Source organism: Temnothorax nylanderi, unplaced genomic scaffold (assembly GCF_030848795.1).
Source record: "Temnothorax nylanderi isolate EJ_2023f unplaced genomic scaffold, tnyl_v1.0 TNYL_tig0146_pilon, whole genome shotgun sequence".
NCBI lineage: Eukaryota > Metazoa > Arthropoda > Insecta > Hymenoptera > Formicidae > Temnothorax > Temnothorax nylanderi.
In genome coordinates, this window is record NW_027249208.1 from 416,667 (window position 1) to 435,547 (window position 18,881).

Below are 18,881 nucleotides of genomic sequence, written 5' to 3' on the forward strand. Positions count from 1 at the left end.
AATTTCCAAAGGCTTAATGAAATAATTTAGTTGCGATCCACCTATTCCATGAAATGAAATTTTTACATTTCGGCGAATTTCTCTTTGGACTCTCTGTGACGGCGTAAAAGTGATATCATTTTTGGTTAAAAATAAAAAAGCACCATAATACATGTACATTATGGAATTCAAAATGAGATAAGTATCTTCGAAGGGTCTCGAGATACTTATCTCATTTTGCTAACTTTTTAACCGTTCAGTTTTATAAACAAGAGACAGCCAGATAATCCAAAGAGAAAGACGGGGTTAAAGGAGCCTCACTACTCCACAGTCAGAGCCTCCGCACAAAACTTTCATATGGTAACGTAACGTAGATCAACGCACAAGAAACGTATTGACGTATAACGTCGTAACCGATACGTTTCTTGTGCGTTGACCCATGTTTCGTTACACTAAGTACGTTATCATACGAAAGCCTTGTGCAGAGGCTCTCAGTTGGAGTAACATAACAAAAATAAAATAAAATAGAGACAAAAGAAATCATTATATTATATGATTTATCGAAACTGAAATCTGTTCTCTATTTATTTATTTTTCAACATTTATTCATTTACTTTTAATATTTATTACCTTATGAATATAGCAGAATATGACAATAGTGTCTCTAAATTTGTAATGCAGTTCAAAATTCGTAGAATCCACAAAGTGACGATAGAATGAGAAACAGCGAAGGAGAATGGCAAGTCTGGTATTCTAGAATTTAATCTCTCGGTATTCTGACAAGCAGCGGCTTCTGTAATGAAAGCGTGCATTGCCTGGAGGAGAACGGAAACTTGAATAAGGTAAAAGACGAGGAGAGCTACTCGAGAAAAGACATTATATCGTATAAGAAGAGGTTGTCATAATTTCAAGTCGGAAGCACCGAAGCACTCCTTTCGCACTGGCTTGAATTTAGACTATTCACTATACAATGACGGTAGCCGCGCGATCTTTCGCGATTTTTTGACGTTTATCAAATTGAGTTATGATTTCAGTCTCAAACTTTAAGTGTACTTTTGCCTTAAGAAGAAATACACATTGATAATTGAGAGGAACATTTTTATATCTGTTAAATATGCGGGTTTTCTATATATATATTCGACAGCTGTATAAATATTTCTTTAAAAACACTTTTAATCTTCAACACGAATTCTGATAAAGCGTACATATTTTGAAGATAAGAATTCATCAAAAATACTTGACATAAAAACACCTTTCAGTTAAAGCTGTTTATTTTCTAACGAATTAAGATCTTTTTCAAAAGAAAACTTTTGCATACGTATTATAAATATTAATCACGCAACAGATATATGTGTATCTTCATTGCGTGTTCCTCACTCTTCTCTATATCTCGATATCCTCATAATTCTCGCCTTTCAAATCTCTCGTAGAGAGCTCTCGTAATTGTACACCGAGACTATTCACGGTAGGAGAAATCGGATATCGACTGGATCAATTTTCTACTGAAGGGTCAACTCTCTTTGAGGCAAATGCGAAGTTTTCGAATAAATTTCACACAAATTACAAACGCTGGCAGACTGCGCACTGATGCGTGAAATGATGCTTTATTTCCCAGAATATCTTCAAATTGATATTCTTCAGTATTTAAGGATCTCTTCGAAAAATTGTTTGTCTCTGACACGTCGATCAATTTGTTGCGAAATAGACTGCTACAAATTTCAATTATGATATAAAATCTTTAATATATATTTAGGCTTGCTAAATAGATAATATATATGTTAACAAAAATTAACGGACTGAAATTTAAGAAAAACTCAATTTCAAGTTATTATTATATTATATAGTACTCACATATAAATCTTAATACATGTATTTCACATACACAAAATAACTTACTGGCGACGCGACGAAAGCGATTTGCCGATGGAAAGAAATCTAAAATTTCCGAATATTGAAAGCAACAGTGGACAGTGGACTGATATTTTCAATATCGTTTCGTCTCGTTCGAGAAATAACGAACAAAAATCGGCGATGCCCATTGCGGGAGTGAGTGCGCGTCAGATGCAGGCTGACCCCCGTCTGTGAAAAGCTCGGTTTTGATGCGCTCCAGCGAACCGAAAGTTCTGCGAGTGCAAGCTCAACGAAGCGCGGAGACTGACGACTTTCCGCGCGCGCGGTTAAACTCCGTGCATTTTTCCGTCCTCTTCCTGTTTCCCCGCGTGTCTCTCATCGTTCTCTATCCTCTTTCGCAAATTTCTTTCATAGCCTTTTCACTATTTATTCGAACTGTCCAGACTGATTATGAGATTATTCTTCCTGAGAACCGAAGTTTCGAAAGAAAATAAAAAAGAAGATATCGTAATACAGAACGTGAATAACATATCGAACATTGCTTTCATACAAAACATATATTTGCTGTACATCTACATAGAGTGGAGCACACAAAATGTCATACATTTTAAAGTACCTAAGGGTCCGTCTCCCAGAGATCGTGAGACAAAATAACGATCATACTGAACATTCATTAATAATAATCTTTCAGGCTTTTGCGATGTATTCTATACACGGTTCGTATCAACTTTGTCAATAACAAATATTTTATACAAAAAAGATATAATATGACATATCACATTCTGTACGCAAATATATACGTAAAAAAATTCTTCAAATCACAAGTCTTTTCAAATTGTCAAATTTTACATTTGTGTTGACACATAGAAGAATATGACGGTTTTATGCGAAAATTGTAGAAGCACTTTTATAACATCAAAGAAAATTGTTATTGAGATGAGGACATAACTAAAACTGACCCGTTGATATACGTTATATGATTCTCGAAAATGGAGTGTCAATGATATGCTGTCTCCCTGTATATACTGCTGCTAAAATATCGTGGTTAGTAGTCTGAAAGAGAAACATCTCGTATTTATTCATGATATTTGTTTTTCGCAATTGATACTGCTCGCGTTCCAATTTACCCGTAGGAATTTGAGTATCCTTTCAAGGATACTAAGCTCGAGTTTAGTATGTTTACTCTTTAATAAGACTCTCTGTGTGCGTGCGTGCTTGTGTTTGTAACATGTAGTATATATATTATACATATAATAAAAACTATTATTAATCTAATTTTGTCAATCGAGAATCCGTGAGAATCGGCGATCCTTATAAATTTTATTCAAGATTAGCTAATCTTTAACATTATAATTTAATAAAATAGTATGAGGACACTCGAAATTAAAATAAGAGAAGTAAAGGCTATAAGGGTCAGACGCAGATCTCCGTGCGTATAATATCAGAAATAACTGATTTATTGGTCGTTGTGATTTACATCGATCCGTACGTTTCAGCTCAACTTTGAGCCATCTTCAGCGGTATAAATTAAAATAATATCATCATTGTTTGTGTCGTGTCGACAAGATCGTTGTCTCTTCGCAGAGAGTATTTTTATCTGCCATAGTTTATATTCATCTTGCGTATGGCTCTTAATTTCACGTTTTTTTAGACTGATTGATATGGATCAATTGGTCTATGTTTCCAAAACAGTTTCTGAAACTTAGAATCAGTAAGCTCACCAATATGGTACGGAGAACGTTGAATATATTATTTTAATTTATATCGCTGAAGATGGCTCAAAGTTGAGCTGAAACGTACGGATCGATGTAAATCACAACGACCAATAAATCAGTTATTTCTGATATTATACGCACGGAGATCTGCGTCTGACCCTTATAGCCTTCACTTCTCTTATTATAATTTAACAATGCGGACATGACGCATGCATATGTATATATCAACAATTCAGCTGTTAGCTAGAACAATACACGGCACGATACAGATATTACGAAACTCCTATCGACGAAATCCTGTTGGAACGTCGCCGTCGCGTGCGATTTCGAAGCTACGTCGCCGCAGGAATACGCGGGCGAGTATTGCGCAATGCATTGTCGCTGCGTGTCGAGGTGAGATAAACGTGAGCGGCACTCTGAGAGCGGCAAGCAATACGGGAAAAAAATAAATGAAGAAAACAAAGGAACGGGAAAAAATGAGACGACCTTTTAGGAAAGGGCTGGCCGATCACTATGGCATTCGCTGCGTTCGCTCTCACCCTCTCGCGTAGCTGCGCTCGTACCTCGTATCGGTTAGTCCCGCAAGATTCAATAATTTAAGCAGTAATGGCCTGGCCATCGATCGACGCTCGGCTGGAGTTTAAAATATCTCGCGTTGCCCACTCTTGCGATTTCCCAGCGCTTATTTTCCTTTCCCATCGCTTCTGTGCATTGCTCTGTAGTCTCTGTACAGTCTGTACACCAACGGCGATGTTTGTCGGGAACATTAACTCGGGCAAATGAATGTTTATCGATAGGATCGTTAACCCCTTTGTAACGGAGAGCTATTATTTGTTAAAGGAAAACTCCGCTTTTTCACGAATCATTTGCATCGTTGTGAATATTCGTGAATTTTCGAATAAACTTTTTCTCGAATCGATCATAAAGTTGCCAGTGACTTAAGGACTCCTTTGAAGAAAGGAAACGTATATCGTATCTTCAAGGAAGCGACATCAAATAACTCAACGTAGTTTCTGCCTTTAACGAGGGCAAAGGTGCAATTATTTAGACACAAATCTCTGCCGCCTTGGTACATATCGATCGGCTTTAGCTATGTGGTTAAAAATATCTATTCGCATGCCTGGATGCATTATGGCAGTTTAAGCCGTCCTCCTTGAACTTCCTTTTTCGCCCCTTTCCTCGATCAAGTGCAGGACGATGGTGTCGAAGGTCGGGATTAATCAATGGGTAGTTATTAGCAAAAGTAAAACGCTTCGTGTTTATATATTAAATGTAAAAATTTAGAATATTGGAAGTATATCGATGAAATGATCGATCTCCTATCACGTCTCGGTATTTATTTGTCTGAGTCTCGCTTTTGATTTGTGACGAAATAATTCGTCAATTTAATGAGAAACATTATTTTAAGATAAAATTCTCAGTAAAGAACAATACATATTTGTGTAGCTTACAGAAGCAAGTTAGAGACTGATTGTGAGTTACATTTATATCGAAACTGGGCCAAGTACGGATTAATGTGCACCTGGAACATTGATCGAGATATTAATTGAAACTATTGTCCAAATGTGCATATATATATATATATATATATATATGCATCTGTTTCTGAAGGACCATCTATAGAGACATAGGTATTCGTCAATCTTCTGGGACATGCGTCACGTCGTTATTCCACAAGAGCGGAAACTGCATAGTTCATCTCTTCTACTGTCACAATACGACGCGCACTTCATCCACTTTGTATTATGCACACGTCTGTGAACGTATGCTCGCTCAAATACATCTGCATTTATATCGCATGTTTGCGTAAGCGGGTGCATTGTCATCGTATATTATCCCGTTCTCGAAACGAAGGTACTTTTTTTTTAGTTAGCTATTAAACGACCCGATGAGCGATGTTATGAATGATAAACGTCGCAAAACAGTATGCCGTGTACATAAACAGTTCGGGCAGTTCGATATATTACAGCTATTCTAAATATAAGAATACACACATGACGCAAATGGAATATATAGGACTTTTCGCTATCGTAATAATCATCATTCGAGACAGCTAAATAATACAGTTACGTCATATCAATATACTTTCTTCACGTTAGAAAGTTTCGATCAAGATTTTTCGAGTTTTATTTGTAGAAGAAGCAATTTGAAGTTACTTACCGTGGAATGTCGCCGATTCGCGGTGGCCGATACTTTCGCGGACTACCCACGTCGCTCCATACGTTGCAAGCTGGAAAATTAAAAAAGTACTTGAGCTAACGCGGTAAAGGTTTTTAATGCGTGGCGCGTTACTGCGCAAAATTGAACATTGATATGAAAGAATAGATCAGTTGAATATTACACACTCAACATTAAACATCGTTAAATCAAAGTTATAAAAGTTATGTGATATTTGCGAAAGTCTAAAATAGTCATTTATTCCTTTCTATATAGCACCGTGAAAACTTTTCCCAAATTATTACATTGTGTTCAGAGTAAGTTATTAAAATAGATTACCTCACAATTTCAAACGAACTATAAAACGGCAATTTTTTTTATGGAATCAATTAGTTTGACTTTATCGAACTGTCCAAAAATAGCGAATATTTGTGCGAAAAATGGAATATCCGCGATAGAGACAATTCGTGACAATTTGCGTGTATCGAAGGAAGCTATAGTTTTCTGGGCTATCTAGCATCTGGTGAATGTCTCGTGCGGATGCGCGTCTTTTCTCCGTCCATAACAATGAAATTATGCGGATCAATTCCACGAGATGGGCCACATTTCCACGCCTGCCTCCTATAATTCAGCTCCTCTTCCGGGCATCGAGCACAATTGTGTCTGATGTTATATATCGCTTTCTCATTTCCATACAAATCGCGATAGTTTTCAATAAGTGAAACGCAAACAATTTTACATGCTCAAATCATTAGAGGAGATTGATTTAAAGGAACTTATTTACTTTATCAGCATTAGATGCAGATTTGATCAGCGATTAATTTCGTGACTGATATCAGATATAAAAAAAAGAATTTTAATTTTTTTTAAATTTGTTTTATTTAACTCAGTTTATCATTCTTAATGTTTCACTACAGAGTTTGTTCCTCGGAAAGCTCGTAATATATGGAACGGGTGAACCAGCGAAATTGAGTTTAATATTGATTGCTGAGTTTATCGCATCGTACGTTCAGTTTATGGCTTCATCTCGATGAGGAAGATCGTTTGATTGCTGAGTGTACTTTCATGAGTTTACAATTCCGCTTGAGAAATAATATTTCTGCAGAACATATCATATATATGTACCTATAGCATTCTAATTTTTTTCCTCAATATTTATCTTCAAATTAAAAAAGAAATTATTATCATGAAAAAGTTGTGTATCCCGTATATGCGATCGATAAAATTTACTCCAAAAATAAAAATTCGGAAGTTCTTATATTTTTCTCCGTGTATGTTTTTTTAGTGCGCATAGTGACAGATTTTATTTTTATATTCATATAGTATTGTTTATAAAATATAAATATAAACAATTTATAGGAATTGACCAATATTTCCAACCGCTCGTGAAGTAAACAATCTCGTGAGCTTTTTAAGAGCAAATGGGTAGGCGTAATATTGAAAGAATCGTTGAAGAAAGTAAGTACGGTAAGTTTAATCGAAGCTCTAAGAATACCGCCCTGTAACGGATATTAAAGGTTCACCCTGTTACACGAGCGACATTTGCTAATTATAAAGTTCCGCTTTTACAAAGTCACGAAGTGATATCGATTATGCAGGCATAATCGAGTATGCAACCGAACGATTTAATCTTTGCAATACCGCAATTTCTCTCGCAAACACTATAGAAATACGCGTTATTAAAATATTTAAATTCTTTTTCTATTTCCGAAATTTTTATTACTTTTAAAGTACAATACGTGCATTTTTTTAAATTATCGTTAAAAAGTTTTTTATGTTCACTGTTTATATCTGATACGCACGTGTGCGTTACGATTAAAAAATACTGCGTCGCTAAATTTATAGTTTAATATACACGAGAGAGAACGTATATATTCGTTAAACATTTAATTAAAATAGAATTTGTGAACATACGACGTATATGTTTGCGATGACCAATGATTAATGAGTGGATGTTGACGTTGAATTTACTATAAATAGCCTTTACATTACTTTATATAAATTATGTATATTTTAATTACAGTAATTCATGATTTTAATTACAGTAATTCATGATGTATTGCAAACACAAGCGATTAAAATGCGCGTGTGGCACGTGCGCTTGATATTTGCAAACTTGCGTTTTTCGCAAATAAATCAATTTTTCGAAATTGCCCTACGGCGTACGTTAAACGATCATTAATCTTTTATTTTTTGATAACTTTACGCTAGTTTTTACACCATTATTTTACCAATAACTCCAATTTTATGACGTGAATATTAAACACACTGCACTGTTCTTCGAGACGCAAACAAGCTTTAAAATGGCAATTTAATTCTTTCTTACATAGAAATGGAAAAATAAAATTGAAGATAGGAAGTATTTTGCAATTATCGAAATTCATTAGTCGAGCTGCATCCAATGTTGACAGCGCGAAAGTAATGCAGAATTGACACTGAAATTTTATCACCACGATAAATCTATTATTGATTACGGAAATTCTTTTTTTTTTATTGGAATAGCGATGCGACAGCTGACAAGTGAGTTTGCGGACTGCCAGCAATTTCGTATTCAGTAATTTTTTTTTTCGCGCCGCAGCTTGTGTTTTTTCTAAACTCACTTATTTTGTTACAGTCGTTATACTTATTATATGAATGCAATTAGAGATCTTATCCCTTTCTCTCGACAATCTATATGAATTCATCAAAATGTATCACATTTTATATATTTTAACTACAATACTTGTACACGAATCCGATAAAAAATCAAGATATACTTTTTTAGCGGAACATTTAATTACAGTTTGTTATTCCGCCATCTATTTCTACACAATTTAAATTTTTTTAAATTTAAATTTTTGCAGACCAAGAATAATAACAAAAAATGCTTTTTATTATCTGTTGTGAGTTAAAAATTACATCCGAGTATTTGTTCGAAAATATTATTATTGTGTATTGCAATGTATATACAACTACACAATTACATATTTTTTATGTATAAAATTACAGGATAAGAATAATCGTGTCTCTAGAAATTTGGTAAGGTCTTGACATAACTGCATCATTTCACAAACATTTTAATTTCTCTGACTGCCCTGTTGGGAGTCATGAAATTTCGTAGTCGAGAGATAATTAAGATTAGATAATTAATTGCCAGTCGGTAGAACTCTCTCTCTCTCTCTCTCTCTCTCTCTCTCTCTCTCTCTCTCTCTCTCTCTCTCTCTCTCTCTCTCTCTCTCTCTCTCTCTCTCTCTCTCTCTCTCTCTCTCTCTCTCTCTTTCTTTCTCCGTCACTGTTTCTGTCTTTCTCCCTCTCTCTCATGTAATTTTGTTTTATTGATACGCGAGCGTACTTGCTAGCAAAATTTCCCGCAACCCCATTTAATTAGTGAAATTATGATAATTATGTTGATAAATATGTTAATTATGATAATTATGGGCTAAATAAAGTTGGATTTTCAATCACTCAAATAACGTAATAAACATAGGAACAATGTACAAACGGAGAGATAATATTTTTACAATATTTCGTGATATTCTGTTTTACAAATCATATTATAACAGATTTTTCAATTAATTATTTTGCACTGGAATTATTTTTATTGTTTATTATGAAACGTTTATTGCGCTTATTGCGTGAATAAGTGAAAAAAATCATGAAACTTTGCAAATTGTAAAATTTTATGATTCTTTTTTTATTACTTTATGTTTCTAGTTTTTTTTAAATATTTTGCAATGTTATTTTGTTTAGGGAGTATATATTTTGTTTTAGGGAGTGTATATTTTGTTTTAGGGAATATATATACCGATGGCTGCTTTATTTTATCGAATAAGGTGTACATTTACAATACTTGTTTTCAATATAGTTTGCCGCACTACATGTTGCGAGACTTCGTTACTACGTACATTGATTAATAATTAGGCGATAATTAATTGCTAACATGAAAATAAAAGCTTGACGGTTCTTATCTTGTATGGAGATACGGGATAATTAATAGTAAAAGATAACACAGGATTATTTCAGAATTATCGACCACTGAAATAATTAAGTTCTTTATAAAATTGGAAATTTATCAAATGTATTTTTATTTTCATCTCTCTCTCTCTCTCTCTCTCTCTCTCTCTCTCTCTCTCTCTTTCTTTTAATATTCTTAAACGTAATGCATTTTTACAATTTTTTAGAAGTAATAAATAAGTAAGTTTGAAAATGAAATATTATATAAATTGATTTCACAATAATTTAATATTTATAATTCTCCGTAATATCTTATTTCTTAATTTTTTCTTATAAAATGCTTTGAAACAGCGTTAATTTGATAAATGTACATGTTAAACAAAATATGTAAATTGTAATTCCATATAGCTTTATGTTAAATAAGTGATATTATTTTCTGGCACAATGGTGCGTTACATCGCCATTGTAGAAAGAACTCTTATTTTTTAATTTTTTTCTTATAAAACATCGAAACAGCATTAATTTGATAAATGTACATGTTAAACAAAAGATGTAAATTGTAATTCCGCTGATTTATGTTTATGTAAAATAAGTGATACTATTTTTTGGTACACTGTGCGTTGTATCGCCGTTGTAGAAAGGATTCTTAAACGCAGTCATAAATCACATTAAGAACATAAAAATATTTAATGCCCAATTGTAGGACTTTTTAATGCTATTGTTACGGTTATCTAGATGTTAAGCCCAAGCACGGAAGCTTTTGTTTCCTACCTGCTTTTATTCAAGTTATATGGCGAATAAATTCTTTCATTCTCTTTTTCTTCTAGAGGTCTAATATTTTCTAGTCTTTCTTACACTGCGTTAATTAATTATAACGTCTTAAGAAAAAAAATATGAAGAAAATGATTGTACACGCGTAGACAAACGAAAATGTACATGTAATTGTAACTGTACGAATTTATTTCTGAATTTAGAAATTCAAAATATTTTATTCTCAAACTTTATAAATTTATTGATATTTTTTCAAGCTTATATTTTATTAATATTATTAATAATAATAATGTTAATAATAGCTATGGAATAATAATAATGCAAATTTTGAATATTTTATCTTTAAAGAAATGGTAACTTTATTTACATAAAAGCGAAATCCGTATGATTATTGTGATTAGAAGAACAAATTACTTCACGCGGAAGATTCTGGAAAGCTTCTGGGATTTTCACGAGGGGGGTATCGGGCGGAGGAAGCAGTTAGGCGAGGAAATCTGGATGAGAATGCAAATACGAGAGGGAACGGTGCAAGAGTGTGTGCGCATCTCGTGTTCAATTATCCGACAGACGATTCGTAGGCGCATGAGTAAGTCAATTGTTAAATCGTCAAGAGACCGGTGACCGCGCATCCGTATTATCTTGGCCATATCCTCCTTTCTGGTTATAATCAATTCTCGCTAACTCCTCGGCGTGCCGGCAAAACTATTCCGGTGACACCTGATATTGATCGGGAGAGCCGCGGAAATGAAGCGTCATCGTCGCCACTATAATCGTCGAGTCTTGACAAGAATTGCACTTTGTTTGTTCATTCTAACTATTGAATTCTAATTATCATTTTTTAAAATAAATCTAGAACATATTTTTTAGCAATATGCCAGTATATAGGATGCACATAATCAAAACAATTATTTTTATAATTTATTTTTGCTTTCGAGTGACTAACATTTATTAAGACTTTGAAAGTGTAATTCAAGACAAGTGTAAATTGTTTAATAAAAACAATTAAATGTTTACAAAATCAGAAGAAGCGTAGTCACAAAGTAAGATAGATTTTAAATGGACGAATGGTGGCGAGATTGAGATTTTAACCGCGAGAAATGATTTTTCACGAAAATACGAGGAGCAGAGAAGTGACGAATACTTGGAAGACGATATGTTAATCGACTTAGATCCGCTTTTTCGTTCGACGTTTGGTGTGAAGTCGAGCCGTGAGAGGATCGATAAAGGTCGGAGCAGAAAGAGCAATCGGGATGAAAGCGAATGGTTGCGGCAAGTGATGCCGCATTGGAACGGTGATGAAATAAAGACAAAACGAGCGCCAGGCTGCGAAAGGGTCGACAAATTGGCGTGCTATTTGCGTCGTGTTTATGCACCTACTTACAATCTATACTGGGAAATAATTTACGCCGTTTACACGAAAAAGTTAATTAACCGCAAAAATTTCAATCCGATTAGTTTGTGGGCTTTGCTCTTAATGGGAATTGAAATGTAAATACTGCGACGCGGATGTACTAAAGTAGCGTTCCAGAAAGTATTCTTCAGGGTAATAATTTTTGAACGCGTCGAAGTAATTTTCTTTCAAATTTATTGTGAGAAACAGTTCTACATTTTCTTGATGTAAAAAGTCCTATTTATACATATTACGAAATAATTATCTATAATAGAATGATTGATGACGCTCATCTGACAAGAAGAAGATTCTTTATTATGCAACATTGCTAATCTGAATGATATCGTGCGTGTCACATTTCTGTATCTTTCCGTTTGCGAAAAAGAAAGATCTTTAGGAAAAAGCGTAATATAAGAGGATGACGTCGTCGAGAAATAACGATGGAGGAACCGAGGAAGAGGTTAAACGAAAGGGGGAGTGTGTTTGCCGTTTATATTATAGACGTTTCGCGGGATTGCTTTTTGCGCGACATTGCAATTGCATTGCTCTCAAAGTCTTTCTAAGTGTAATGAGACCTTGAGACTTTGTCAGAGAAGAAAAGTAGAAGAGCACAAGCGAAATACGGACGGCAAATTACCGCGTTTTAACTAGAAGCGCAAATGCAAAAACGACCGTGCGTAGATAGATAATAAAATTCGAGGAAACACGAGTATTTATCCTGCCAATCATCACTTATTATCTTTAATACTGTCTTTTTAATGTAATTTAAAAGTTAATTTGGTGTTAAATTTGTCTCACTTTTTATTAATAATTTATAGTTTAATTTAAAAGATAGAATGCTAAATTATCAAGTACAGACTTTAGAAGCGAGATAATTCTTTCGTTATTTTTTTTAATTTTGGGAAAATCTTTATTCTGACAACAGGAATTCTGATGTAATTTCTAGTGAAATAACTGTGTGAAATTACCTGAATGTTGTTGTCACAAGCTATGACTCCGAGAACAGAGAGAGTATAACTTGTTGACATTTGAGTGTTTGTCGTGTTGAGAAACATTTATTTTTTATGTCAAAAGCCGGGTTTGTTTAATGTTTGTGATTACGTTGACTTGCTACGTCGAAAGAACGTGTAGGTGGACATGTAGCTGGTTTCATAAAAATCCGTTCCATAGTGCAAACTGTTAGTGTCCGGAAATTGGAAAAAAGCTGATGGCTTTTTCTCTGACGCACAATTCATATAACATATTGACAGTTATTTTTAATCCTTTTCAAAGTCATCGAGAATTTGGCTGTTATTTACACAGTATAACTCATATATAACACCAAACTATTGCGAACTGACTTATTAACCCCTTGAGTGGCATTGACGCATATATGCGCACATCGTTTTATTTTTCTCCAGTTAGAAGGATTGTCACGAAACTTGCTACTTAGAGGTTATTTGGGTCGCGGAATGCGAATTTGGGATCAGAATTACAAAATTCAAAATGGCTGATCCAATATGGCAACCTAAAATTTCGAAAACTTTGATAAATTAGCGGATTTCTTTGAAATTCGGTAGTAGGCGGATTTAATATGGCGACCCCTAAATTTCGAATAATACTAAAGAATGACAGTCAAGTCCGAGAGGTCTTGAAATCTGGCGTACACTCGAAATTCGAGTGATCAACCCCTCGGTCAAGTCAGTCTGTCAAATCTGTCGATCAAGTTAGTTCAAAAGAGGTCAGTTAGTTCAGAAGAAGTTGGATTAGCCATTTTGAATTTTCAAACTTTGACCCCAGATTCGTATTTAGTGACCCAAAAAACTCATTAATATCAAATTTCATGAAAATCTGACAGAATTTTTATGTTTGGTCCGTTTGGTGCTTATTTTCCTGCCACTCAAAGGGTTAATCACTAGTCTTAGAAATTTAAGAAAGGGAGAAAAAAACTATAAGTAAGGATCACACTTATTTTTATCAAATAAAGAGAATCTTAAAAATGTTTAAACAACAAAAGCTATTTTTGTGACGTAATAGTCAAATCTTTCTGATAACTTCGAAAGCTTTTTAATGAAATTCCTTCTGAGTGATGCGGAAGAAAAAGGGCAAACTAAATTGCACTTCGATCTCGGCTTACCGCGTACCTGCGGTAAGATTAAACATTTCTGTACAAGGACCGCCGAAGTTTTATAAGTAGAACTTGGAGATAAAACTATTAAATTGTATGCTCTAGATGCTCTCAGACGAAGTATTACACATTGAATGTTTTATCAGCACAACAGAGTTACGAACTAGCTCTCCGAAAGTCAGCTACTTTCAGAAAAACGTTATCAAACTTAGAGCAGAAAAATGTATCTTTTTTTTTAAAGCAAAAGAATCGACATACGTCTCGTATTACAATATCAGAAATATAAATTATGTTGAACATACAAAAGCTAGTTGGCACAAAAGTGCAATGCATACAAGTATTTTAATTCATTTTATCAAAAAATTACATTTATATTTATATTAAAATTACATTATATTATTTTCTATTACATTTTGTATACCTATACTCGATCCAAAGAAAAACTCCTGACTGGCGGCAAAAATTGTGTGAAACAATAGAAAAATTAGTGAAAATTAACTTAATTACTTAAAAGTATTTTATAGGTATTATAAATAAGATAACTATATAACTACATTATTGTATATCGCTAATGACATTTGCGTGCAGCTGCTAATTAGTGCATTGAATGTGTATGAAAATAATCGTTCATTTCAACATATTGTTTAAGCGAAATCGTTCTAGCACAGAAAAAATGGCAATATTGAATCATCAATGATATTTCTGTATTCGTCGTTGTATTTAAAATGGTGGAAAAAGAGAGAATGATAGAGAACGAAGAAGAGTAAAAGAGAGAGCGAGGAGGAGGGGGAGGGAGAAAAGAGAGAAGTATAGTTCGTTTGCAATCGACAGCGAGACTATTAATCAGTGCAAACTTGATTAAGAGTCGTGATATGCCGACCTCCGCTCTATTCTCTCCTTCTCTCTCTTTCGTGAGCGAGGAATTTTGGGATTTAATTTAACCTGATTTACTTTCGTTACATCATATTGCTTCGCGGCAATGTAATTGAAACGTTACTTGGGAGAATACTCAGGTAATTCCAGTATGTGCAACGCGAAATTATATATCAACAATGGCTTTTGGATAAGCGCGATATTCTGGGAAACTGAAGCTTATATTATTAAATTTACAACTATAATGACGTGTCGCTTTGAATTCGCGAAAAGTAAAATAAGATATAATTTTTTAACAAAATTTACAAAATGAAAGAATATTATGTTTATTGATATTTTAATCGTATTTGTTACAACGCGAAAACTTATAAGAGAAACAATCGGAAAACTTATTTCCTAAGGTAAATTGAAACGTAAAAAATTTTCGAACGAGAATTTTCTTCCTTTAACAGATAGTCGCGACATCTTTTCCGGATCGTCGAGGACGATCCTCAAACGTCACAAGGAGCATTTTTGCAGCTTTTCTGCAGAGAAAAGTTAGATTGCTAACGCAAAGAGGTTTCCGACATTCGTCAGGGTCACTGACGATGTCAACGAAGAAACTTATCGTGGAACATATTTTTTGAAGCAATTCAGCAAATTTGCATGCTGATATATAGCACAATTTAGTTATTTTTTAGTTAGTTATTTAGTTTTTTTACTGCATTTTTGAGTTTTTGTGATATTTTTATATTTGTTAATTTTAGCGAAATTAGACAAAGATTTATAGCGACTATTTCTGCATTTTATATTTTCTTTATATTAATTGTGCTTTATAATTAATTATATAAATTAGAATATGAAACTTTAAGAAGTAAATGAATTTTGAATATAAAATATTATCTGACACTTTCTATCTCTCCAAATTAAAATAATTGATGAAATAATTTTAATACTCAAATCATAGATATGAAATGTCGTGATATTCTGCGGTTCGCATCAAATATTATCGTCAGCATTATTAAGAAAGTATCAATGTAATATCTGTGACGCATGTGCGATAATCTGAACGCCTGATTAAAATTAATATTAGCTGAGGTTTGTAAAAATTATATGCTCTAACGCGACTTGCACTTTAGATAACCGGTAGAAAAATTACTATTTGCGACGACCGTTGTCGAAGCAACGTTGCATAAAAAGGAAATAACACACTTTATCAAGACAGCAACAAGGCAAATATAAAACGAAATGAAACAGTAATAAAAAAAAACAATTATTTTTATATGTGCAAGAATTGCAGCAGTGTGAAATAAAAGTAGTACTGCTTCGCGACAATAATGTAATTTTTTGCTTTCTGTACAGGGAAGCTTCTTAAAAACCTTCTCTTAGAACTTTTCCTTCCGTGTTATATCTTGCTTTATATAAATTATATATTTTTCTCCTAAAAGAAAAATTAATGCGTATTTATTTCTAGAATAACTTTAAGTAAGTTATTGCATTTTAACATTTTAATATGGATTCTAATATTGAAAGCTGCATAAGAAATCGTTGACGTTTTTACAATAGAATTTCATTTCTACGTTTTACTGGCAGTAAAATGTACTGCAATTTAGATTTTTTCCAAATAATTTTCGCGCCACGAACATTCGTAGTTTACCACCATTTTACAGTCGTAGTAAATTACGTCTCGTTTAAATGCTTTATCCGTTTTACTACGGGTGAATATTTTCTCAGCGAAGCGCGTCAACTGCTTCGCTGTACTACATCGAATGCTATTCTTCGCTGTCTAGCGATTAAATTAATTATTTCGAGGTACGAACTGTGAATTTCACTTATATATACATCTGTTGTAGTTTGCAAGTTGTAGATTGCAACGTTTGTTGAAAAATTATATGATGCTAAGAAAACATTTTGAGAGATAACCTTTTGCGAAGGCCTCATACATATTTTATGTAAATTCAGTGTGTATATTTTATATATATATATATATATAGTATATTAAATAGAATTTTTACACAATACAAATTTTTTTGAGATTTTAATAATAATAAAATTATTGATAGAGATAAAGATATATGCTAAAATATTTAGATAGATTATTTAACAAGAAATCGTGCATTGATTGATAATCCGATTTTATTTAAATAAACCACATAAATCTACAACGTATATATATAATGACACATAAATCTACAACATATATATATATATATATAAACTTTTTTAAATTAATTTTTATTATAAAATGCTTTAGAATTTGAATGGAATATTTAAATTTGCGGATATTTTGTATATGCTATAATTTCTTTTTATTTTCGAGATACGATTAGCAAATGATATAATTATCTCTCCAATTAGAGAGTATTGATTAATACCCCTGCAAACACCTACGCTCGTACTAGCCTATATACCCTCGCTTGAATATAATAAACAGTTAACGTCGCTCCATCATCTTTAAATGAATTATTTATTATCTTCCAAGGGTTACCTATGTGCTCTCGATAAATAAAATTATCATTATTTATATTCACGATCCACAAGCATGCCGTGGCATATTCAGGACAAGCTTGAGCATAAACTGAGTTTATAGCTGCATAGTGCAAGTATAAAACGTCCTTCAAGATGTCGCCTTATATCGTGTTTTCCCGAGCTAATCTTAAAACCCGTCAGGTTTATTTTATCTGACGATCTCAAAAGAAAATTTCATGTGGCGTTTTCGGAATATAAAATAAAATATGTCCCATGCATGTAAATAAAACTGATAACTGCGCGTTATAAATTTTGAGTTTATTTCCTCAGTTTTGTCAAGCTCAAAATTAATCGCGCTGTTCGTCTTGCTGCCGAAAACCTGACGTGCTCTCGTGTATTTCACTAGCTCTCGTCGTATCTGCATGTTTAACGCCTGACAAATGTTGCACGATCTTGCCGGATTCAGTCCTGGATCAAGGGTCGCGCGAGAGAAGCTGATGTCAAAGAGTTGAAGCACGTTTCGACGAACATTACGTCCACGAAAAGAAACACGTGGGTAGTGAGATAGAAGTGATGTGAACAGTTAATAAATTTTAAATTTTATCTCCGCAGATGCAGTCGTGAAAATTTTCAAGATTGATCTAATGTTTCTAACAATATTTAAATACCAATTAAATACCAATATTTAAATAACAATATTTAAATACCAATCACACGCGATGAGTTATCCAGGGGTGTGTTTCATTATGCGCATCATGCGTGAAACGGAACGAACCCCAAGATTAATATTCAGGACACCAGATTACGCGGAGAGTTTAGTTGATTTCGCACTTATTCCAAATAAATTATAGTATCCGTCGGGAACTATAGAAACTCCATTATTTTCATAGTCATGAAAAGTCATAAAAAGCAGATGGGTTTCCGATCCGATATTATTCTGATATACATAAGCAGCAAGTTAGAGATAATTTGTTAGACACTTCTAGATTGGACATCATAATACATTAAGAAACTATCGCATACTTTGACAAATAATTCTTCATCAGACGTGCCGACAAAATAACTAATATGTCAGTCATTCTAGCCAGAATTTACTCACCTTCCATAGTCATATCATCTCCCAGGACTCCCAGTTTCATCTCGATAGCGGTCCTCTTTTCCGCACACTCACGCGGCACTCATTAAGCGCCGATTAACATCGTTCGACACTAATCGTCTAAGCTTCATTTTTTCTCTCGCTTCTTCACACTTAATCTCGATTTGACAACTCAATTACTTCGTTCGCCGCGTTTATTCGCGGACACTCGTTGATTTGTCACGTGCACTTGTCACTCGCGTGTAATCTTAATCGTGTGATGGATTATAATCAACGTTCCTTTTTGGACTCGTGAAACATTACTCTCCGCGAAGCGATTTCAAACTGTCGGTTGGATCTCTATACCGATTTTTCGATTTTCAACGCACGATGAAGTCGCCGCTCGACGAAATTGGCACTTTCAATTCTTCGTGCCAAATACGTCCTGAAACGATCTATCTCTGATAGTCTCTGGAGGGGGATGCTTCGTTCGTCTCTGTAAAACAGAAGTAGACGCTGGTTAAAGTTTAATAGATATTGATCATCAAAGATTACGGAAATTAAAACGTGAAAAATTGACTG

General features: G+C 33.7%; 1 protein-coding gene across 1 annotated transcript in view; it reads right to left on the bottom strand.

Moving 5' to 3' along the window:
• LOC139777368 (calcium/calmodulin-dependent protein kinase kinase) overlaps nucleotides 1-18,881 on the bottom strand; it is a 71,361-nt gene that overhangs the window by 42,145 nt on the left and 10,335 nt on the right. Inside the window, exons 2-3 of the mRNA XM_071714753.1 lie at nucleotides 18,324-18,795; nucleotides 5,706-5,775 (exon numbers count right to left, since the gene is read on the bottom strand). Of these exons, the coding sequence (XP_071570854.1) occupies nucleotides 5,706-5,775; nucleotides 18,324-18,363 (110 nt within the window). The 5' untranslated portion in view covers nucleotides 18,364-18,795. The remainder of the gene's footprint in view (nucleotides 1-5,705; nucleotides 5,776-18,323; nucleotides 18,796-18,881) is intronic.